This window comes from Strix uralensis, chromosome 27, assembly GCF_047716275.1.
Source record: "Strix uralensis isolate ZFMK-TIS-50842 chromosome 27, bStrUra1, whole genome shotgun sequence".
In the NCBI taxonomy this organism is placed as follows: domain Eukaryota; kingdom Metazoa; phylum Chordata; class Aves; order Strigiformes; family Strigidae; genus Strix; species Strix uralensis.
In genome coordinates this window covers 4,969,963-4,993,465 of record NC_133998.1, presented here as the reverse complement: position 1 = coordinate 4,993,465, position 23,503 = coordinate 4,969,963, and the positions used below count along the sequence as shown (strand labels likewise).

General features: G+C 53.3%; 1 protein-coding gene across 3 annotated transcripts in view; it reads right to left on the bottom strand.

Moving 5' to 3' along the window:
* The window catches only part of ARHGEF18 (Rho/Rac guanine nucleotide exchange factor 18), a 53,138-nt gene extending 30,441 nt beyond the window's left edge, over positions 1-22,697 (bottom strand). The window contains exons 1-10 of one of the 3 annotated variants that reach the window (XM_074851287.1): positions 22,159-22,697; positions 15,258-15,394; positions 14,089-14,588; positions 12,240-12,450; positions 10,391-10,505; positions 9,385-9,442; positions 9,126-9,170; positions 8,761-8,841; positions 8,286-8,391; positions 7,045-7,219 (exon numbers count right to left, since the gene is read on the bottom strand). In XM_074851287.1, the coding sequence (XP_074707388.1) occupies positions 7,045-7,219; positions 8,286-8,391; positions 8,761-8,841; positions 9,126-9,170; positions 9,385-9,442; positions 10,391-10,505; positions 12,240-12,450; positions 14,089-14,588; positions 15,258-15,272 (1,306 nt within the window). In that variant the 5' untranslated portion in view covers positions 15,273-15,394; positions 22,159-22,697. Of the gene's footprint in view, positions 1-7,044; positions 7,220-8,285; positions 8,392-8,760; positions 8,842-9,125; positions 9,171-9,384; positions 9,443-10,390; positions 10,506-12,239; positions 12,451-14,088; positions 14,589-15,257; positions 15,395-20,615; positions 20,967-22,158 lie in introns of those variants that run through there. The other 2 variants (XM_074851286.1, XM_074851285.1) reach the window with 2 other exon arrangements.
* Between the last annotated feature and the right edge of the window lie 806 nt (positions 22,698-23,503).

Genomic DNA, 23,503 nt, shown 5'->3' with positions numbered 1-23,503 from the left:
TTTCTGTATTGGGTAAATCCAGGTCAGGTATCCTCAGGAACTCAGGGCAGATTTAACTTTGTCCTAGTGGCTTTGGTGACAGGTGTTTACTTGTTTTTCTAACTTGCCTAATTACGCAGAGGCAGAAACCAAAAACACGATGAGATACTTCACATTCTGAAAGAGAGACAGTCCACACGAGACAGCACCAATGCTAAATTATCAAGTTTCAGCTTCCCTGTTAAAGCATTCCTCTTTGTCTCCAAAACCAACCTATAATTACTTTCTCACTGTATCTGGTTTTATTGCCAAAATATCAGATAGACAGATGGAGGGGTGGGGTTATGTCATTCCCAGCACTACAAGTTCTGGTGGCCTCAGGGTTTTCTTTAAGCGCAGAAACCCAAACCGAACAAACGAACAACTGATGCGTCTGGTTTTTAAACAGTGCAAAGTAAAATTAGCATATTATCCTAAAAGAAATATGAGTACCATTTCAATTCTCTGACGCCGAACCCTTCCCCCATTCTACGGGAACCAAAGCAGCAACTATGACAATCATAAAAGGTATTTAAAATATTTCATAGGTAAACATTAGGTGGAACTACAACACACAATGTCTGATGGCTCCTGTCTGACAGCCATATTTCATGGGTTTATTTTTTTTAACCACACCAGAGAGAAACTATAGCCTTGTAACTTAAAATTTTTAAAAAAGTGCCAAATAAAAAAGCCACCTACAAAACTCTCTTCAGAGGGGAGTGAGAAGGAACAGAGAAGCAGTCATTTCTTCTCTTGCTTTTACACGGAAGACACAGATACTACAGTAACGAAGCCACAGCACAAAATCTTCAAACAGTATTCAGAAGTTTTGCTTATTTATTAGAGCAGCAAAACCAAATACAGTACCAGAAACATTCAGGAAGTTATTTGTTTGAATCACTCCCTGTTTCCCTCCACCTCCTCCAAAATCCATCACTGCTCCTAGCTCCTACCCAGGTTTCCCTTCCAGCACATACAAGCTAAGCCTACAAACCGATGTTATCTCCTGCTCTTCTCCGTAATACGCCAGGACTGTGGTATATTTAAAATGGGTCAGTCATCACAAGCGCGGACAAGAAGTTTTCACCTTTTTTTTTTTTTTTTTCCCCTAGCACATTTAAGGTCTTTTTAGCTACATCCCAGGCTTTTCTCACTGCTGCAGCACCAGTACTATGTGTGTAAGCAACCAAGAAGATGAGGCGCGGGATTTCATTATCATAAGGATGCTCAGACTCAAGCTGTGGCATAAACTGAACCAGTTTCACACCGGCTACATCAGCTCACCTCCCTAACGCACACAGAAATATTTCAGCTCCTTTTTTAGCCTCTAAACGATAAAGACTGGATCTTCACAAGCTACATTCGGCCCCGCAGATTAAGCCTTGAGCTGCTAACGCCGGGACGGCTATAAACGCTGCAGGATTTGTCAAGAAAAAGAAAATAAACCCGCTGCCCCGGTCAAACTCTGGCTCTCTCCGCGGTGCCGCAGGCCGGCCTTGTGTAACTGCCCGCTGCGGGACGTTGCTGGGCGGCAGCGGCCGGCGGGCAGGTTCCCCCCCGGCTCCCCGCTGAAGCCCCCTCAGCGCCCGCACTGCGAGGCCCCGGCAGCAGCGCCGCGCTGCCCCGCCACAGGGGCCGGGGGCGGCCGGTCACCGGGCCGCGGCCTCCCGCTGCCCTGGGGAGGGGGGGTCCCGGGGCCGGGAGGCCTCGCTAAGGCCGGGAGGGGATGGCGCGGCGGGGAGCCGGGGGCCGAGGCTCGGGGCGCCGGGGGGCGCGCTGACACCCCGGTCTCTTACCGGACTCCCCGGGGAACCGCCGGTTGCACTCTCGGTCCCGGGAGCCGCCGCCACAGCAACAGGAAACGCCCCCATGTCCCGGAAGCAAAAGGGAGACGAAGGGACGCGCCTGCGCGCCATGGCCCGGCCGAGGGGAGGGTCCGAGACTCGCAGGGAGGGCACGGCCGCCCCCGGCCCGCGCTGTCCCCTCAGGGAGGCCGCGATCACCCCCCCGGCCCGCGCTGTCCCCTCAGGGAGGCCGCGATCACTTTCCCGCCCGCGTTCTCCCCTCAGGGAGGCCGCGATCACCCTCCCCGGCCGCTCTTTCCCCTCAGCCCGCTCTCGGTCGGGGGAGGCGGCCGGAGCCGAGAGCCACCAGGCCTCTCTCTGCCGAGGGTCCCCGGCCGCCCGCCCCGACCCTGCGAACCGCCGCGGCCTCTCCCCAGCCCCAGCCGGCGGATGTGAACCCCCCGCCCCGCCGCGGAGCTGCCGGGGACCTGCCTTCCATCAGCGCCTGGCTGCGGCGGGAACAAAGACCAAACAGGCCCTTAACGGATGGGATGTAACATCCCGAGTGACAGCTTTAACGTGCTAGGTCGTGTGTTTGCGCAGCGCCCAGGACTTGCTATAAATATATAATTCGTTATTAAAAGCCTGGCGGGGTTTGCCGTTCAAAAGGTGCTGAAGTGTTTGTGGCCGCTCCTGACAAGGCCAGGCTGGGGTGACGCTTCCTTACCCGCCCCGGGACTGCAAGCGCCTGCCCAGGCCTTTGCAATGACCCCTGTGCACATACACAGCGAAAGCAAAGGGGAATTACCTTCACTGACTGGTAGAACTAAACTGCTGGAAAATCCACCTTTTCCCTGACATCAGTAAGTACCAGACTTAGTACTAGCACTGGGCTGCTGAAGTACTCTGCAGGGAGGGAGACTTAGAAGAGCTCATGACCTAACCTTACCTCCTGATCTATGATTCACACTTAAGGATTTACAATAGTGATCTCTGTCGCAAGTTTTTGTCATACTTTAAATCATGCATATGCAAGTCGCCTGCTGAACTCGAAAATGCAACATAACGCAATTACAAAACAAACTTCCCTCTCAAAATCCACCCCGCAGCTTTCCCACGCTGCTTTGAAAGAACCTGCCACCGTTTGGGCTGGAAATGTGCTGAAATTCTAGACTACCACGGGACCAATATTGTCTCTGGTTTCCACACTGCAACCTGTTTAATCGATTTTATTTTTCTCTTCATCTTATAGTTGTAAGCTTTTCAGAAATGTTCCCTTTTGTGCTGCCTCTGTACAAGACTAAGTACAATAAGGTCCCAATTGTTTATTGGGGCCTCTCAGCACTACAGGGAAATAATCATTAAATAAAGCGGTTTGGGGGTAAACAGCTGGTTGTCACTTGGTGACAGATTAATCCTTAGACATTTAAAACTTTGTGCTTTGCTCTAATATAAAAGTAAAGCATTGCAGATTGCCCAACTACAGCTGTCACGGAGAGAACGAGCTGTGCTTGTGCGGCTGGCCTCAGGGCATCTCCACAAAATCTGCAAAATCTGGCACAGCAACCAGCTGAAAGACTCTGTAGCTTAGAGCTAAGGTTTGGATTGCGAAGAAGAGAATAGCACCAACTTTCTAATCCTGTGTAATTCTATAATAACAAAAGATTTCTTATTGAATGAGTTGCAGGTAGATTACTGTCATGCACTTGTCAGGCCAAGTGTACAAGATCCTGAGGTCTTATCGGGGAATGCAAGGAGCAGCACCCTGGAGATGTTCCAGATGAAGGCAATATTGCCTAGACGTAAAAAGAAAGTGAAAGGGAGAAGCACTGAGAATAGTATATTCTTCAGCTTCCTTTTCTAAAACCTCTAGAGTTTGGCTGAGCCAGCTCTATGTCAGCAGACTCATAGCTCAGTCAGTGTTTCCTCTGAAACCAGCACTGCAGACCACTTTCACATTTGCTTTAGATCCTGCTTCATTGGTTTATAACCACATTAACCCACAGCCTATCGCAGTCGCTCTGGTTTCGCCTGTTTTATTTGGACTCCTGTCAGTAATCATTTACTCCAAGTGGGACTCCCAGTCCATTTATCATTGTCGTCATGTTACAGCAGCCTAGGACAAGTGGGCAGTCTGGAGTCCAGCACAGCCTGTGTTATTCAGGAAGATTCATTCAACTGAGCACCTTCTCTTAAAGAAGGGGATTTTGCCTGAAGCCTACCAAACCTTTGGTTGCAGCTTTTCCTTCCAAAGAGGATGGTGGATCTGACCTGCCTATGGGGGCCAGGGCTCTGTCTCTTCCGTGAAGTAGTAGGGATGTAACTCTCAACTAAAGAAGATGTAGAAGACCCACCTCTACCCCAGTGCTCAAGCTCAGTCGCTAGGAGGGAAGCAGTCCTCCTGCCATCCGTATTCCACGGCATATCCTTGGCTCGCCTCCATGGCACAGCCTGCTTGGAGAGCTCTCCTCCTGTCAGGGCTTTCCTGGGACTCATCTAACTCTTATTGCATAAACTCTGGAAGCATGTTTATAAGAGAGGATTAATTTAGGCACAGAACCTTCTCCACCCTTGACAGCACAGGCTCAAAAGGAGCTTTCTCCATTTCCAGGTGAACAATAAACCTAGAGACTCACAGCTCCAAGTTTATGTAACAGTGAAGTTTGGGTGGCCACTGTTGTTGAGATCCCAGCGACTGCAACCGTTCCTCTTTGTTTTTCATCCCTGCCAGGCTTCTAACATCACATCTGTGGGACTCTGAAACTGGAGCTGCAGCAACTCTCCTGCATCTGTAACTCCTGACACACACCACAGCCTCCTTCCCCGGGAGACTTTGTGCCGCGTGGTGCCAGGATAGATGGGAGGAACCAGGCGGGAGAGGGAAACAAGTTACCATCTGCAGGGCCAGCCGGGCTGCCTACGCTCTTCACGTGCATGTTTCTAGCAGAATGATGATTCCTTGTTCTGAATTAAAAGCAGAATTCCTCCTGCTGTTACTTTCTTTAATAAGAAGAGCTCTCACTCCTCTATTTCATCACAGCCATGGAAGCCACCAGACTTCGTGTCTACTGGACAGTGAAAAGACATCAGGCTGTCTAATCATTTCCCCATCCTTCCTCTCCCCGGCTTCAGCTCACCCTTTTCTTTAACCACCATCTTTTCTTGTCTTTTCTTTCTCTGAGCCTGTTTTGTCTCCTACCACGTGGTGGTGCTGCCGTTAAAAATACCACGGCGAGAACACAAACAGCAGCACCTGACCATGAGATGGACTGAGAGCTGGCCGAGGGCCAAGCGTATAGATGGTGAAGTGTGAGTTCATGATGAGAAAACAAGAGGAGCAGCCAAATATCCTCAGATCCTGGCAGCAGCTACAGCTCAGACTGAGCCCTGACAGAGCAGCTCGCGCTTCTGAAAAGCAGGCTTGCCACTCTGGCTACACCGTGGCCCGAAGCTTGCTTTTCAAGAGCCCTATCAGTGACTTGTCAGGAGACCACACACTGCTCCTAGCTGCAATAACAGGAATTAGTGATATCAACTATCAACTCTGCCGCCCAGAAGCAGTTTGCAAAGGTTTCAGCCCAGCATAATCCAAATATAGGCACTCTCAGACTAACAGCTGTCACAAAACAAGTCCCAATCCAGATCTGACCACAGACAGGCCATTAATTTTAGTGAACATCTCAGAACCCTGCCCGATTGTTCAGCCTCAGTGCAAGCCACCGCAAAGAGAACACGCAGATATGAGCACGTTAGCCTGGGCAGTGTATCCCTGAGAAACCCAGAAAACCACAGAGTCCCAAACACAAACCAGTTCCTCAGCCACCTCAGAGTTTTTCTCCTGAATGTTAGCAAGACTCAGGAACACAAATTCCTCACCAAAGGGCTGAGAAACAAGGTAAAAGTTACTATAACTCATGTCCAATCCCTGCGCGTTTATGATGGCCGATACATACTCCCATGTCAACAGCTAGCTCCAACTCCTTGCACTCCAGATCACAGATCTCCGTAGCCGTTGTCTGGAGAAGAATCACTCACACCAGCAATGACCTCAGAGTCCCCAAGACCTTACAGAGCATGGCTCCAAGCTCTTGGTGCACTGGGGATCAAGGACTGTCTGTATCCTCTCAGGTTCAGATATTTTTTGTAAAGCAGAGTGCAGGACTGCAAACAGAGCCTCTGCTAGAAGGCTCCTCAGACAGGAATGACAAGGCATAACTCTGCCTCCTCCCGTAACATTTGGGTTCTCTCTAAATACCCACAAAGCACTTGCTCTTACTCAGCTCCCTGCTTCCTATTTTTTGCTGTGACACCTGAAATATGTTCACTAATAGCCGGGCCTGTGGTCCTTTTCAATTTCCCTTCAGCTGCCCTGAAGGGAAAATACGCTTCTCACAGCACATATCCAAGGGCAGCCAGTTTGTTTATGCCCCAGGAAGGTTTTACTGACCTTAAGAGCCTCTGAGAGACCCTTACCGGAGAGCGAGCATTGCTTGAGGATACAGGGTAGAGAAAGAGAGCAATTCTCTCATTTCCAGAAGATTTTCTCTGCCCACAGACAGTCCCTTGGGAATTAAAGTGTTCTTCAGTGCCCTGAGTACCTGCCCCAAAGAGGAGGGACAGGGTTGTCCATCAGCCAAAGCCATGCAGCAGTGCCACAGGGAATGCAGTAGAAGGACAGAGTCCCACGCGTGCTGTTTGCCATTCCTGTGCACTACTTACATCTGAAAAGCAACAATCTCACCCATGCAGGTCCTGGGAGGCACCATTTGTGTTAGTTAATAAAGTTTTGGATGCTCTAGAAATCCCTGTGCGCAGGCATAGGGCAGATTCTGGGCTGATACATCACTGCAGCTGTGAAAAACAGCCTAAAAGATCCAGCTTCACTCAGGCAGCAGGGATATTTGCTTGGGCAAAGCAGAACTTTGTGAAGAAAAAAAAATATTAAAGGAAGAGTTGACCTAGAACCCTCCTTGAGGGAAAGGGGCAGGAAATGGCCAAGTGGCCAAAGAAAATGAGGATGAACTATTGCCAGGCAGGATTTAGGGATCATTTAGACTCTCTGGAGAAACAGCCAAGCCAGGCCAAGCAGGGCAGTGGGGTACAGTCAAGCCAGGCAGAGAAGTGAAGCAATCCATGAGGCTGATTTAAGCAGGGGAACAGCCTCCGGGGCCGGAGAGGAGGCTGGGGAGCGGGTTGCAGCCAGGCTGGGTCAGGGCCAGGCAGCGACAGCCATACTCACTCAGGCACTGCAGACCACTTTTATTTCCAAGAGGCTTGGCACACAGTGAGCAGCTGGTGCAACTGGAGAAAGCCCCTGGCACAAGCTGGTGCCCATTGATCTCTTTCCACCTCTCTTTTGGCTCCTTTGTCTCTTTCTCCTTCTCTTTCTCTTTTGGCTGCTCTTTGTTCTTACCCTGGAAGGAGAGAAAAACGCAGCTCTGTTACAGGCCTCGCACTGCCCACACATTCCTTTCCCCGCTGGTAAAAACGAGCATGTGGAAAGCTGGTGCGCAGCAAGTCCAGCAGGCACCTTTGTGCCCGAACCTTTGGGATGGTAGGGCTTTTCCCAAATGCCTTCCTAAGGCTTGGCCCAGTCCCTCTGGGCTAGGTCTGTGTGTGATGAAGGGCAGGACACCACGCTGCAGCACGTGTCTGTGCCTCTGCCGGCTCTCCGTGCCACTGTGGGTGATCCAGGCAGTCACCCAGGCAAAGCACTTCTCTCTGGGCATGCATAACTCATGTCAAGAGAGCATGAGAGCAGCCAGAACGTGCCCTGGAGCAAGGCTCAGAAATAGCGTGGCCAGCAGGGACAGGGAAGGGATCCTACCGCTGGGCTCGGCACTGCTGAGGCCGCCCCTCGATGAGTGGGTTCAGTTTTGGGCCCCTCACTCCAAAAAGGCCGTTGAATGACTCGAGCGTGTCCAGAGAAGGGCAACGGAGCTGGTGCAGGGTCTGGAGCACAGGTCTGATGGGGAGCGGCTGAGGGAACTGGGGGGGTTTAGTCTGGAGAAGAGGAGGCTGAGGGGAGACCTCATGGCCCTCTGCAACTCCCTGAAAGGAGGGTGCAGAGAGGGGGGATGAGTCTCTTGAGCCAAGGACCCAGCGCCAGGACAAGAGGGAATGGCCTCAAGCTGCGCCAGGGCAGGGTCAGACTGGCTCTTAGGAAGGATTTCTGTCCAGAAGGGGTTGTTGGGCGTTGGAATGGGCTGCCCAGGGCAGGGAGTTGGGAATGGTCAGTGTGAGGTTCATGGTTGGACTGGAGGAGCTTCCAGCCGAGATGATTCTGTGATTCTGTGATTCTGAAGGCAGGCTGAAAGTTGGGGTCACTGCCCAGTGCATGCTATTAGAGGTCACAGTGCATCTGCTGATCGATATAGAGGCCCCAGCCACCCAAAAGCAATCCAACTAACTGGGGTCAGATCCCCTTTTCTTCTTGAAGAATTCAACAATTCCTTCCAAAATTCAGCATCTCTCCCTCACCTTATCCTTCTGCCAGGACCCGGTGACACGGCTCCGCAGGGAACTCAGACGTCGCATCACTTTTGTGCCTTTCTCTGCTTTATCGCTTTTTCCACTGTCCTCATTTCTGAAACAAGACCAAAACCATCTTAACTAAGGGGAAGTTAACTGGCCAAGCACAGTTCAGGGAGATCACTGATGAAGTTCCTCTGAAGCTCTTTACAACCCCATCTCTGAGCTTTCCATCTCCTCGAGGATCTGGCTCAGCATCAGTCATGTAATTCATTAATGGGACATTTGCAAAATAAGGGGCTGAATTTTCAAATTATTTGTGTGAGTTCTGACTGTCTCTGGTTTTGTTCAGTTCCATGCACAACGAGGCCCCGATCCTGGCTGAACCACTGCAGATACCAGTGTCCAGCTTAGATGGAGCAGGGCTTGAAATCAATCTGCTCTGGGAACACAAAGTGTGTGGGTTAGTCTCTGTCTCACTTACGTATTAGACAGGAACTCAAACCAGGTGAGGTTTTGCTGGGAGGAATCGTCGCCTTCTTGCACACAAGCTCTCTGCTTTGCCCTGCACAGGGAGAAGACATCAGACACACAGCAAAGAACACAGGAGCAGAACTTTTGGGCCAGCAGAAAGGCTCATCTTTGGAGACAGGGCAGGAACAGGTTTCGGGTTACAGAAGAGGCATATGAAATGCTACTTCTTGCAATTCTACCTGAGTTTCACTGGAAGAATACTGTGGTTCTGGTAGCCTGGGGCTTTGACCCTCAGGGACCAAGTGTCATTTGCCACGTGGGTCCTAGGCAGAGCCATGACCTCCCCACCCACATCCCTCTCCCAGACACACTTACCCATGATAGTGTTTCAGCTCATGAAGTACCTGCTGGACAATTAGCCTACCAGGGATGGGGCAAAAGAAAAGTGAGAGATTAGAAAATGTCCTTGCAAAGACATTCTGCACCCCACAAAACATCTGGCGCTGGTTTACGACCAGCTACTCAGCTGTGCCCCAACATGGAGTGGGATGTCCTTTACTATTGCATCTCTAGTAGCTCAGATACACTCAAGAATCTCCAGCATCTCAAACCATCCAGGACTGACAATACTTACACGTGGTCTGGGGACACGTGGTCCTTCTCCAGCATCTCCAGAGCAGGGGGTTCAACATCTGCAACACAAGACACTCTCAGCAGGGATCCTGGTTTGCCTTTGCAGAGCACCATTTGCAAACTACACAACTGGACCCCATTAATCTTGCTGGGCCCCCACTCTGACTTTAGTGGGGAGGGAGAAGTGCTGGGAGCAGTTAGGGAGGGAAAGGCTGCATTGCATTTCTGTGATGGAGGCGGACGCTCCATCGCTTTTCTGTGTTACCCCTCCATTCCCCAGTCTGCATTACATTAACTTCTGAAGATCCTGCTTGCAGCTAGAGGGTAGGAGCTGATACCAACCCAGAGACCCTTCCCATGACAGCCAGCTTCTTCTTGGCTTCCTAGGCTGTGCTCTTAAGAAGTCTCTACAGTTTGCTCTGGGGCTGTCCTCACAGGTGAGAGAGGTTAATGGATTCCAGCAGCACAGTGAAGGCCAAAATTAAGTTTACAGGAGCTAGGGTGCTTCTGTTTTTATAAGGTTTTTTGGCTTTCAGTGCAGAAACCAGAACGTGATAGCCTTGTCCTGGAGCCTGCTCTCTTACCGGTATGCACGGTGGGTTTATTACAGGCATTGCTGTCAGAAGGGGCCTGCCCACAGGCACATATTTGCCCCATTCTTTGGGGTGCAGGAGAAGGGACACATTTTTGCCCAGTCAGATGAAGCAGTGCCCTTTGTTCCTGTGAAACCACCTTTGTTTTTTGTGAGTAGGGACTGACTAGTGCAACAGTCACAGAGAGGTTCTATGGCAATGTGTCACTGGGGATGGGCATGGCTGAGCTTAGACTACACTGTTAGCCAGGATCAGACTCAAAGTCAGCTTGACTTCATTTTAGGAGCTCCTGGGACCATGTAGAAGGGAAGGGCAGAGGATGTCTAGACTTGCAGAGGCTACATCTCCAGCTTTTTTTCTTCTTAATCACAAAGACCTTGAACTCGTTTAGTGCCATATATAGTCTATACCAACCTTCCATGGCTGGAAGAGAAGTGTCGAAACTGAAAGGTATCTGAGAGGAGGCAACCGTCTCACAGGCTGATGGGACAGACTTTGACCTCAGTCTCTTCCCGTTGCTGCCACATTCCTGGAGAAGTAAAAAGTCGTGGACATCTTTGGTCCTTTGTGCCCGAGGGGAGCCTCCGTCGGGGCACAGCGTGGCTGGCAAGGTGTAAGGCAGGGAATTTCCACTTTAGTGCCAGTGATCACCCCTGCCTTCCCGCAGCCACCTACCCTGCGTGCCCACCCTGGGAGCCCCAGGGCACATTCCCTTGCTGCGTGGTTTGATACCTGTGGTATTTTGGACCACAGGATTAGATCAAGACCCAAGATATCACTGGGAACAGGCTGACTCCTCACCCTTTCCCTCTCTTGTTTTGTCAGGGTTATGATGACAGGACACCATAAGGCCCAGCTGTTTGTTGGCTTCAGGTGTAGGCTCCAGGGAGCTGGGAGCAAATGACACTTGTGGCTGAAACCTTCTTAGGCACTTCTCACTTTTATGGGATGCATAGCACTGTGATGGAATTGTTCTTTTAATATTAATTGAATCCAAAGATATTCCCCAAAGGAAAGCACTGTGAAAGGGGGGGTGATGCTGCTGTCTTCAACCACCTGACAGAGGAGTAGAGAGAAGATGGAGCCAGACTCTTCTCAGAGGTGCACAGTGACAAGAGAAGAGGCAACAGGCACAGGTTGCAGCAAGGGAAATTCCAGCTAGATGTATGGGAAAAGAGGGTTGTGCATCAGCCAGCTCCCAGGGCCTTTATCCTGCATGTCCTGGAGCAGAAAAAGCCCATCCTTGCTGAGATCCCTGCAGACCTCCTGGTGTACCTGGTTGCAATGGTCTGATGAAACCACAGTTAATGTCTCAACCATCCGGTAAAGAGCTTTGGCAAAGGAAATGGTTTTTACGGGAACACCAGGGCTGTGCGGGTAATGGCAGGGAGGTGCGGCAAGAGGAGGGGGTCCTGCGGAGGTGGGACCACACTTTTTGGAGGCTGAACTTCCCTATCTTGAGTGACTCTGTGAAGAGCCCATAGCGAAGGTGTTTTCATAAAAGGTCAAACAATGGTCACACCTGCAGGGAGGAGGGAGTAAATCCCCACCGACCCCGCGCCCACCGACTCATTTTCCAGAAGAATCTGAAGGTACAAACTGCGCATGTACCAAAAGCAAGGAGAATTGTAGAAGCATAAACCGCGTGTGATGCCTAATTAGCCTAACGAGTCCAAGTGTCCACCCGGAAGAGGGGCAAGGAATTATAAAAGGACACAAGTCAAAGCCCGGGGTGGCTGCGCTTCTGTGGAACTGGACCCCTGGGCTGGCTGGACGAACGATGGAACCAGGACTGGTGAAATCTTCATTTTTGTCTGTCTTTCTCTCTTTTCTTCTCTCCCCTTTTCTCTCCCATTCTTATTCTGTATGCCCGCATATAAGGCAAGGCTTTTTTGGGCCTGTTTAAGGCTTGTTTGGGCCTGTTTAAGGCTTGTTGGGGTATGGTATACGATCTGCCACTAGTCAGTGTAAATTTAATGCCTGTTGCAGAGGATGCAAAGATTACTGACAAAGTTTCATGCCAATTATCTGTTGTGAGCAAATAAAAATTGAGTTGTGCGAATTGGAGAATCCTTAGTGTTGTTTCAGCTTAATCCTGACCTGGGAATCGGCGAATCTGAGTCATTGTCCCGAGAAACTGGGACGTGACACTGGTTCAACGCTGGCCTCGAAGGAGCCCAGCCTGCAGCTGACACCACGAGTGCTGCCTCCCGCGCCCCTGCTTGCCCTGCTGCCCATATGCACGCAGCCCTCGCACACTCACCGCCTCCTCCAAGCCAGGGCTGACTGTGAGGCTCGGGCACAACGGCTCTATCTCCACTTTGATCACCATGCCACCCCCACCGCCGCTCCAGGTTTCCAGTTCCCCTTTGGGCAGCTGAAGGGCCACGCGAGGCTGCGGGCAGGCCTGGCTCCCCTTCTCCACATCCTCCTGCTCTGGGTCGCTGCCCATCTCTGTGGCATCCAGGCTGAACCTAATTCAAGGAAGAGGAACAAGCTGGTTTGGTTTAGCAGACCCGTCCCATTGTGCCAGGCACGGCACAGCCCCTGCAATGTCCTGGCCTTGGGCGGACAGTCCTAAAGAGCTCATGCAACTGGGACAAGGAGGGTGACCACAGCAGGCACATGGAAAAGGAAATGCCAGGAAACATCAGCCTGGACACCAAGTCCTGAGCTTGTTAAAAACAGCTTCTCTGGCTGCCATCAGCGAGTTCACGAGCTCCTTGGTCACCCGGGGTGTTTAGTGCCAGATGGCTCTCACTGGTCTTTTAGCAACCCCTGAGACTGAGCAGCCACCCAGACAGCAGCCTGCCTCGCCGGCGTGAGAGCTGCTGCCCTGTTAGCTGCAGTGCCAGGAAGGTCCCTCTGGGCATTTAGAAATGGCAGTTGTTGTCATTTATCGAATCATCACTGTGGCATCATGTCATAAATCCTGCTCCCACTGGGCCCCAGCTTCGAGGAAGGAAAAAGAAATCCTCTTCTGAGAACTGAGGGATGGACCAGCTCTCCCAGTGCTGACCAGCTCCCCCAGTGCCCCAGAGTTTCCTGAACACCAAGTACTGTTGCAGTGCCAACAACATAGGAGCAAAATGATGGATAGGGCTCAGTGGAAAATCTTACTCTCTGCATGGGTTCTGTCTACAGATCACTGTCACTTCATTCCTGCTGCCAGAGACAGGCTTCAGGAAGCATTTGCTTAGGGGACAGCGGGGCGTATTCCCCTTCCCTGGCCCCGCGCTCGCACATGTTTAATCACCCAGCGAGGGACTGATCGAGCCCCTGCCACTGACAGCCGCTCTGCGCCGCTGCTGCTCATGTGCCTGTTACACAGCATAAACTGTGAATGATCCCCGGCCCGTGGAACAACAATAGGTCTGAGAACCAAAGTCTGGGCTTGATAAAGAACTGCCAAGATTTCAGGCTGAGATAATTTTAGGGTACCTTATAAGGAGGAGAGATAAAAATAGTCCTTGCTGGCTTACATCTCACTCCCCGTCATCCGGGAGATCAATACATTTGTCAGCAGGGAAAGCATGCGTGTAGGAACCTGGAGCCCAAGGCATCCATGTGGCAGGAGCACAGGAGGACAGGAATTCCAGGCCTGGAAACCCCTCCCAGCCAGAGCTCAGCATCGTGCTAGAAAATACGCTCTCCGCAGCCACGGGGAGGACAGAGGGCTGGAGGACACAGGCCCTACCAAGCCGACTCTTAGGCAAGAAGAAAAAGGATTTGACAGAGCTCTCTCAATCCCTCTGGGGTGGGCAAAGTTCCCTTTGAGCCAGAGTGTGGAGGCCATTAGGGCAGCTGATACGTTTCAAGGTTTCCTCTAGACAGAAACGAGCTCTCCCTGGATGAGAGCTCCTCTTCCTGGCTCCAAGATTGGGAGAAGAGGGTCTTCCTACTGCCAAGGAGACATTAAAGCCTCTTGCTGTCCTAGCATCTGTTCCTCCACATCCCACCCAACATGAGCAGTGGGTGTCCAGCTGCTTTGGCAGATGCTGACGCGGGAGGGAGACCACCCAGCAGCAGCTAGAGCTCAGGGCAGCGTGATCACTCCGGCCTCACCATCATTGCACTGAATATATCAAATATTGCTCACAGTCCTGCTGTACCTGCGCTTGCAGTCCACGGGTGATAAAGGGCTCTCCCAGCTGTGCCTCCGAGAGGTGGACATAGATCTCACCAGTGTGGGGAAGGACTCCTTGGCTTCCTGCAGGTCCAGCTCTTTGTCTGCCTCTGCAGGACACTCAGAAGTGCTGGTACCACCTTCTGGCACTGCTGCACAGGAGCAAATGGGGCCTTTGTTCAGAAAACAGCAGTCGGCCTTGCCGTAACGTACCGAGCAGGAAACAGGATTGGAAAAAGCAACATCCACAGACATTTTGCTCAGAGCCCCCGGTCTCTCTTCCAATAAGCAAATGGCAGACACAGCCTGGGTTGCTTGTTCTGGCTGCGCTGCCGTCTCTGGTGCTGCTTTGGTAATTGGCGGGCTCAGGAGTCCCAGATCCCTGTAATACTCCGTGCCGTGGAGAGCAGAGTCTGAGAGGAGATCCTCCGTGCTGCTGTGCGAGTCCGCCGCGGGGACATCCAGCTCTGTGGAAGATGAGTCCTCCTGCAACAGCAGCGACAGCTTAGCCTGAGCGCACAAATCCTGTCCAAGGGCTTTGCACCCATCCTGCGAAGGGGACACCTCCCGTGCAGAGCCGGAGCTGCTGTTCTTTCCCTTCTCATGGCAAACAGCCCACCTGCATCCAGCAGGACCAGGTCTGCAGCTGGGTTTCTCAAACCAGACTTTCTAATAGTCGTGCTCTCTTACTGCACCTCGCAGCCAGACCGGCCCCAGCCCCAAAGCTCGGCTTGGTAAGGGGCCAGACCAGCCCCAGCCCCAAAGCTCGGCTTGCTAAGGGGCCAGACCAGCCCCAGCCCCAAAGCTCGGCTTGCTAAGGGGCCAGACGAGCCCCAGCCCCAAAGCTCGGCTTGCTAAGGGGCCAGACCAGCCCCAGCCCCAAAGCTTGGCTTGCTAAGGGGCCCGTGGAGGTTGTCTCCAGTCCCTGAGACCTCCCCGTGCCTTATTCCCCCTAACAACAATACAAACACATAGGTGTGATTTTTCCCAGCAGCAGAAGCAATATAACCTTGTATTCCTTGATAATCTGGATTGGTACCCCTTTCCCCATTCTTATTCCACCACAGAACCCTCTGAACATGGTGCTGACCACCCGGTTTGCTGATGCTGGCTGCTGCCTCACACGGTGGTAGCAGAAGGAAAGAGGACACTTGCCTTTTCTTCAGCCATGCTGGTGCAGAAGGTGTCATCCTCAGCGATCAGGGATGGGAGGAAGCTTTTGGGGTCGGGGTACTCCAAAGCAGGGGTGCTGTGGTCAGTGAATTCCCGTAAGCAGGGCTTGCAGTCGGAGCCTGCAAGACAGAGAAGGTCACAGCAGGTAACCAGATGGCCAGGAGGGATGGAAAATCCGCCACACACAGACAGGTGACATTAGGCAGCACCAAAATGCTCCACGGGGCCCTCTGCTCCCTCACCCCTTGCAGACAAGCACTGCCAGGCAGTCTTGGGACCTCGGCAGCCTTGATCCTGTGGGAACCTGCTGCAGGGATTCCCTAACAGCAGAAACCTCATCCCTCGAGCCACAGCATGTGCAAGGGCAGAGACCAGGCTTGCCCCGTCCCAGCCAGACCCTCGTAGGATGCCCTATGCTGCAGAGGCTGTTTCCACAGTAAAGCAGAAGAGTTAAACACATTTTGATGGCTGTTATTGACATTATGGACCTTTAAAGCAAAAATCCATGAATAAAAATACTGACAGTGATTTTATTTTCATCCGTAGGGAATAAAGGATGCCACTGGGAGGCCAAATTGGAGGCATGTTAGTGACTCCAGACAACACTGAATATGCAGAGCAATAGCGGGAGCACGTAATTCTCCCGGTGCCAGGTGTCTCGTGTGGATTTTCCCCACGCAGAAGTGCTAAGTGAGTGTGAACCTGAGTGTGTGTACACCATCCAATAACTCACTGAGAAACAAAAACACAGTCTGGACGAGCTTCACGGTACAACAGATCGTCCAGCTGACTGAAGCACATTCCTATGTAACGAGACACACTGTAAACGTTAGCCATGATCTCTAAACCATCGCATGACTCACGGAGGTCTTTTATTCCTTTGAGATACATACAGCTGAGGAGAATGGAAAAAAGCCAGGCTGTTGGCCGAAACACCATGGTGGATCTCTGAAGATCTCTGAAGAGAACAATAGCAAGAGACTCTAAGCGGCCGTATCTATCCAATGGGAAAAAATGGCAAGAAACTGCTAGAAACCCATCCTACTCCAGGAGAGCCAAGTATAAAAACATTCATATGAGGAAGATATTGTTCAAAAACACACTCTTGGAGACCTCGCATCCTGCTGTGAGTTTTAATGCTACATGATGCAGCCAGAAATTGCGGGATGCCGACTAGAAAAAGGCAGCGAATGGGAGGGAGAGTTTGGAGGTTTGTTCCTTGGATCCCGCTGCACACTGCAAATGCCAGATTTTCTGTTTTAAGGAGTGTTTGGTGTGTTTAAATGTGTGTGGTAATTTCAAATGGCGGTCTACAAATAATATAGAAAGAAAGCATTCTGTGAAGGCACTATTTTAATTAAGGGTTTTCTAACTATAAGAGCAGGGAAAATTTGAAACAGGCTTTCTAGCGAAGTTGTAGAATTTACTTCACAAGATATTTTTAATTAATAGACAAATTCCTGCCCAGGATGTCCTTGAGCCACATCTATAATGCTCTACCTGTAAAACTGGCAGAGGTTTAGTGAGCTCTTGAACATCACCTTTTGCTTTCCTCAGATGCACCTGGAGTGCCTCTATTCAGCTTGTAATCCAAAATCAGCCTTTTGAAGTGAAAACGCATTTGAACCAGTGCAGGTTTTGGTGTGAGTTTGTAAGAAACAGCAACCAAAGATGTCAGTGGGCAGTAAAAGCCATTAAACCTCCAAAACAGGCTGGGATGAAGGCTAAGGTAGAACAGACCCAAGGGGAGCAATCAGGTTGTGGGGAAGGGCCATGGGGGACCAGGACAAATGGTTCTTCCCCTCATAGAAGTCCAAGGAAGGAAGAAAAAAGGAGATTCCCTGCTCTTGCCATCTCTTGCAGCAGTGAACTGCCCTCGGGGAAAGCGGCAAAGCCCTGAGAGGCAGCAGGGATGTGGCTGCAGGAGCTGATGACGCTGTGGCCTGATGGAGACTGAACCCTGGCCGGCAGGTTTAGCTAAAACAAAGAGGTTTTTTCCTCCCAAGCAGGGTCTGGCCGTCCTGCCAAGGCTACTCTGGGCCTGCACCAGGCTCCAGGCTGCAGCTCTGAAGTGGATCCCTGGAACAGAGTCAGCTCCTTGGAGGCCTGGAAAATATTCCCTGTGCTCTGCCTGTGCCATGCAGGGCTCAGGATTTGGCCAAGACATAGGCTGCAGTCAACAGACCCTCTCCAGGCCCACCCAAACGACTTATATCCTCCTCGGAGACTTCAGACGCTGCTGTTCAACACGCGATAAATCAGGTTTGCAGCCAGCCTCTGGTGAACTCGGTGGCAGCACATGGCGCACGAGGGGCTGCGGCGACGGGGAGACCATTTTAGGCAATGTGTGAGCACTGGGCACGACAATTCAGGGCTCCCCGCATCGAACGCCTCCGTCGGCTGATGCTGGGCTGGCACCACGTACAGAGCCGAGCTGTGCAGATAACTTGGGCAAGGGGGGGCTGCTGGAGGGGCTTACGGGGGGAAAAACGCTTTCAGGCACCACATTCTGGTGTGGTGAGCAAGGAAGGACCAGTGGGGAGCATGCACAGGAGGGAGACTGTTCTGGGGGGCTGTGAACATCCCTATATCCACAATTGAGGTAGTCACCCAGATATCAGCAAACACGGCCGACTCTGGAGCCCCTCGAGGCTCCTGGACTCTGGGCTTGAGCCTGTTTGGAAGGACCCGTGCTCCGTCTAGCTGCGGCGTGGTGTAAGGGGATGGGGCATCTTGGATCCCCAGGCGCTGGCAGACAGCAGCGTTCACCTTTACTCGGCTGGAGCTGGAAATGGGATGACAAAATGACACTTTCAAGAACATACGCTGTTTGCTTTAGGAGAACATTAAGCAGATTAGGTCGTGCAGTTGCTTAATTTGCCTCTGGCCGGGAACCATAAAAGGTTACTGCTGAGGGGAGCAGCCTCATCAGAGGAATTCCCAGGGCAGAGCTGGTGAGGAAGCATCGCTGGCTGGGCTGGGCAGGTCCCTGCACACGAGCGGGGCTCTGCTGCACTTTGCCAGAGCTTCCTGGCAGGCAAAACACGACGACTCCAGGCTTCTGTGTGGGGAGGAAGGAAGTAGTGACAGGCGTCCAGTGCATGTGACAGTCTGGGACAGTCTCAGGGGTTTTGATGCCATGGGGACAGTGGGATCAGCCAGCGGAGCCGGTTTGTCTCAAGAAAGAAAACTCCGTGCTGCTGTAACTGTGGGCAAGGCTGCTGGGAGCCCAACAAAGATTTTAATACTTCCAAATCAGGCCTACAGTCAAAACTTCCCTCCTGCAACTGCCTTTGCTGATTCCCCTCGGACGGGCCGGTCACTGGAGACGCACCCGCAAGTGTCCCAGCGGGAGAGAACACGCGCGCAGCCAACGCTGGAGCGAGCTCTGCCAGCCTGCCCCGCTGCTCGGCGCAGGACGCTGCAGGTCCCCGAGTGACCCTGGAACCGGGCTGGTGCTGGCGGGGGAAACCTCAGAGAGCTGCGAGCTCTCGCCATGCAGATCACATCCTCCAAGCATCGAAACACTCTCTGCATTTCCACCGGGGAAAGGCCACAGCAAGTGCGGTGGGACAAAGGCACCGGTCAGTTCTGCAAAGTGAAACAATCCCAGGAGGAAGGAAAGACCAGAGTGCCTGGGCATTTCCCAGCAATCACGGGTAGAGACTGTTGGGAAACCACAGAGAGCAGCACGGACAAGAAACAAAAATTATTCTATCTCCTCCTGGCTCTGCACCAGCTGCCCTTTACGTACCGCCGGGCGGGATGGCCAGAGCTATAGGGTAAAACCTCTGTAAAGCAAGTGCTAAACTCGCTGTGCTAAAATCGGATGAAGCGCAGTCCTTCGCCTGGTCTGGGCCCCACATCGTCGGCCGCTGGCAGCGGTGGGGATTGGCTCAGGCTGGAGGAGGGGAGAAGATAAGCTGTCCAACACTGTAACGTACTGTACAGCGAGCTGCTGTCTTATCGCTGCGTTTGGGGCCTGGGTTTTGGGCATGAAGAGCCAGAGGAGTAGGGAGCCAGCACACTCCGCAGCTCGCCCTCAGCTGAGGGGTCTCGGTGGGGCGGAGAGGGATTTGCAGCCCTCTGATACTCTCCCAGTCACAAGAAGGAGCCACTGTGCAGCTTCCCCCGGCGACTGCCGGGCGCCGAGGGAAGGTCCCACGCGGGCCAGCGAGTGCCACGGTGCAGGAAGCCGGTGCCAGGAGAGGAGCTGAGCGAGACCCGAATGTTTTGTGCCCACAGCACAAGCCCCAGCGGGACAAACTGCTGTGCAAGCACGTGCTGGGGGCAGAGGGCTGCATTGAGACACTCTCCAAGGCAGTCAGTGCTTGTGAGCACTGTGAGGCTGATTGATTTATTAGAGAAATTAGCCCACCTGAGCCTTCCCAGTGAGCCCATAACCACCCCGGCAGGCATGGCACTGGGGAGGCTGGAGTGGAGTGTCCTAGCTGGGGCTCGGGGAAGCTGCTTGGGGCTCACCACAGATCAGAGCCTGTGTGACCCTGCCTCCTGCTCTGAATTAACCTTCCTTTGACCGTTCAGTTCGGATCTTGGTCTCCTGCACATCCACATCACAAGAGAACTGGGTGGGTGAGGGATTAATGAGGGAGAAAAAGTATCAAGAGCTCTAATGCCACAGATAAAGGTACCCAAAAGCAACAGCCTGAAGAGTGTTTGCAGGCAAGGACAGCAGTGTCTGGCTCCTCCGGGAAGCAAATGTCCTGCTTCCCAGGGCTCTCACTTCCCTCCTTCCAAGTCACGGCACTGCCTGCAGGAATGAGGCCAGTTCACACAACTGCTGGCATTTTCCATCCCTGGTGCTGGACACTGTGAAGCCCAGACGGTGCCACACAAACCGCCACGGCTCCGACTGTGCTCTGAACATGGGGGCTCTGCTCGTCAGCCCTCTCTGAAAGACTGGAGGAATCTTTTCCCCAGCATCTGCTCAAACACCAAACTCTCGACATAAGGCTCAGCCCTCGGCGGGCAGCCGCGCAGAGACAGCTGTCTGCAAACACCGGGACCTCCAGCTCACTGCCAGCAATGAAACAAATTTATTACAAAACCAGAAGGCTGATATTTAACCCATTACCCAGCTCTGAAAAGCATTTATGTGCCTTGCAAAGAAGACGAAACAGAAGGAAAAGCGTTAACCAACACTTAGGCTGTTTTCCCTGCAGAGAGGAGTGGGGTGCACCCAACACCAAGCCCTGCCCGGGGACCCCAATGTTCTTCGCTACCTGCTCGTCCGGGACGGGCTCTCCCGACCGCCCCGCAGCAGCCCAGCTCCCCACACACGGTCCGGCCGCTCACCCCACACGCGAGGCCGTTCGTTACCTCGCTTAAAGGACCATCTCTTCTTCCAGCGCTTCGAAAATGATGGCCAGGAGTGGTTGAGCAGCGAGTCTGACATTGGGGAGCTCTGCGAGCCCCGTGCGAGGTACAACCCCAAGCAGGAGACAGCCTGGAGCACAGCAGAGCTCAGCGCGCTCTAAGGCAGCACTGCAGGCTGCAGCCCAGGGGCTGCCAAGGGGGGAGTGGAGAAGCCAAGTGTTTTGTCAGAAGTATCAGCTGATGGAAGTTGTAGCCAGAGAGAAATTCCTGGTCTCTGGCGTTCCCACCTGTGTGACGGGTCAGTGACTTCCTACAGCAGGGCCCAGGGATTAGTGGCCCCGCAGCACACACAGCCCCTGAACGCTGCTGGAGGCTTGCAGATAGAAACAGAAAGCAACACATCATAACCCCCTTCCCCTCCCTGCCAAAGCCTCCCTGCTCCATTCATGACTATCAGCTGTCAGCCTGACAACCGCCACCTTCAAGGCAGTTCTGCAGGGGCAGAACCTTCACCTGGGTAAGAGTCACCTGGGTAAGAGCTAAGACCACAGGCTTGTTATTTGCACCTTTGGCACCGTTTTCAAGTGCCGTGGCAGAGCCTCCGCAAGGGAAGGCGCGACACCCTGTCTGCAACATCAGCATCATCGTGCAGCTCGCAGCAGGTCTCATCCCCCAGCAAGGACCTTTCTCCAAGCCCTTCTCAGCTCTCCCACGCAGGGAGGCAGGTGGGAGCTGTCTCAGCTGTCTCCAGCCTGCCCCAGGAGACCAAACTCCCCACCCTGAGGTCTCCAAGCCCGCTGCTCCTGACTGGCACCAGCCCCGCAGACCAGACTGGCTCCACGCTTTGCTCCCAACCCCTCGATTAGGCTGAAGAAGCTGAGTTTTACCCCTGTGCAGCCGCTGGGCTCCTGAGCCAGACTGAACCTTGTCCCCGCTGTTCAGCTCACACTTGCGGCCTCGCTGAGCAGAGCCCAGCCAGTTTGGGCATGGCCACAGGCATCTCCACGGCATGGAGCCCACACTGGGCTGGTGTTATGCAACAGCAGATGGCAAAGAACATTTCCCTCGCCTGGCCGCAAACCCCAAAGCATCATCTGGCCCAACACAACCCTCCCCACATCCCCTCTGCTGCGATCTCCCTGATAACATGGGTGCCCAGCCCTGAAGTGGGCACTTTGGGGGGGGATTTGGGGGACCAAGCCAGCTGTGGGCAGTGCCAAGGTGTCCTTGCAAACCTTCAGCTGTGGCGCAGCAGCAGCAGGAGCCAGAGGCAGCGCCCGGAGGGTGTTCAGCCACCCCAGCACTGCCCCGGAGCCAGCCACGGGGACCTCATCTCCTCCTCTTCACTCACAGCAGAGCGAAGCTCCGTGTGGGCTGAGGGTCCCCAGCCCACGTGTTGCCTTCAAGCGCGTGCAGGGGGGAGGCTGAACGAAACCCAGTACTTGGACTTTTGGCTTCAAGACAAGCTGCTTCCTCACAAGGCCCTGAGGAAGATGAGCGACAACCCCGTTGTCACCGGATGGAGCTTGTGTGGAGAGCGACTTACCCTGAGGGCTGGAGGCATCTCTGGCGGGTTCCCCGTGCACGCTCGCACCTGACAGCCCCGGCTGCTTCTCCAGCTGCTGGAGCAAAGCAAGAAGCGGAGACTCATCGGGGAAGCAGCAGCCGTGCGGCTGATTTGCTCACGGGGGCCTCTGGCTCAACCATCTCACCGCTTCCCCTTTCCGATGGCACAAACAAACCTGCCTCTCCCATGCTGCAGTTCCTTCGACAGCGGCCCCGGTGCTGCCCCAACGCTTGTTCCCACCCTGGGGGGGGTTGGGGCTCTGGGATGCTCCAGCAGAATCGCCCAGGGCGGGGTTTGCACCCCGAAGTGCCCGGTGCAGGGGCCCGGAGAGCCACTGAACCAGCGATGGCTGCAAGGACAGCAACTGCCGCAAACTGCTTCCTGTTCCGTTCAGAGAAAAACCGCTCGGTGTGTGCTGTGAGAGCCTGGCACACACGGGCTGAGCCCGCGGGCTCGTTGCACCATCGGCCATCAGCCTCCTGCCAGGGGCAGCGAGGCCTCGCACAGGGCTCCTGCTAACGAGTCCTTTGTCTTTGCTGCCGTGGGTTGACCTTGGGCAGCAGCAGAGGCCTCCAAAGCCCAGCAGGTCTCAGCCGTACACGGGGTGAAGCGATAGCAAAGCACAGAACTGCCTGTGCTGGCCACAGTCATCCGTGCAGGTGAGCGGGGTGATGCCCCTGCCCCGCCCTCGCAGGCAGAGCCCCCGGCACGGCCCGGGCTCAGGTTTTTCAGCACAGCCGTTTGCTCCTTCCCAACAAGCCCCAGCGCAGGCTCCTCATCCCACTGCCCTGAGCACACGCCAGCCCCAGCCAAGCCCTAATCGGAACAAGATCCGCTCACACTCCAATTACTCAGAGACCGCAGCTTTGGCAGCACTTGGAATAGCAATTACCCCGTGCTCCAGGAAACCACAAGAGCAAAGAGGAATTAAGGTTTAATTTCTCTGAAGTCCACAAGAGCTTGATTAGTATCAGAGATCAGGGCTGCTCCTAAATACCAGGCAGCTGCTCCAGCTGATGGGATGGTGAGTTGTCCCCAGCCTGAATGAGGATGAGAACTGCTCCTCCTGCCCAGTGTCTGACACGGTTTGGGGGTCACCGAAGCGGAGCCGCGCAGGCTGCCTGGGAGAGCGATGAGGGATAACGGCACCGAGCCTCCGCAGCCTCTCCGCAGCATCCCAGAGAGCCCAGCAGGCAGCAAACCTCCCGTGACAGCAAGTTCAAGTTTGTGGCTTTGATTAATTTTACATTTTAGGATCCCCAGAGAATGAGCCTGTGCCAGAAGAGGCAACTCCAAAACATCTTAAAATGCCGGTTTGTATCTC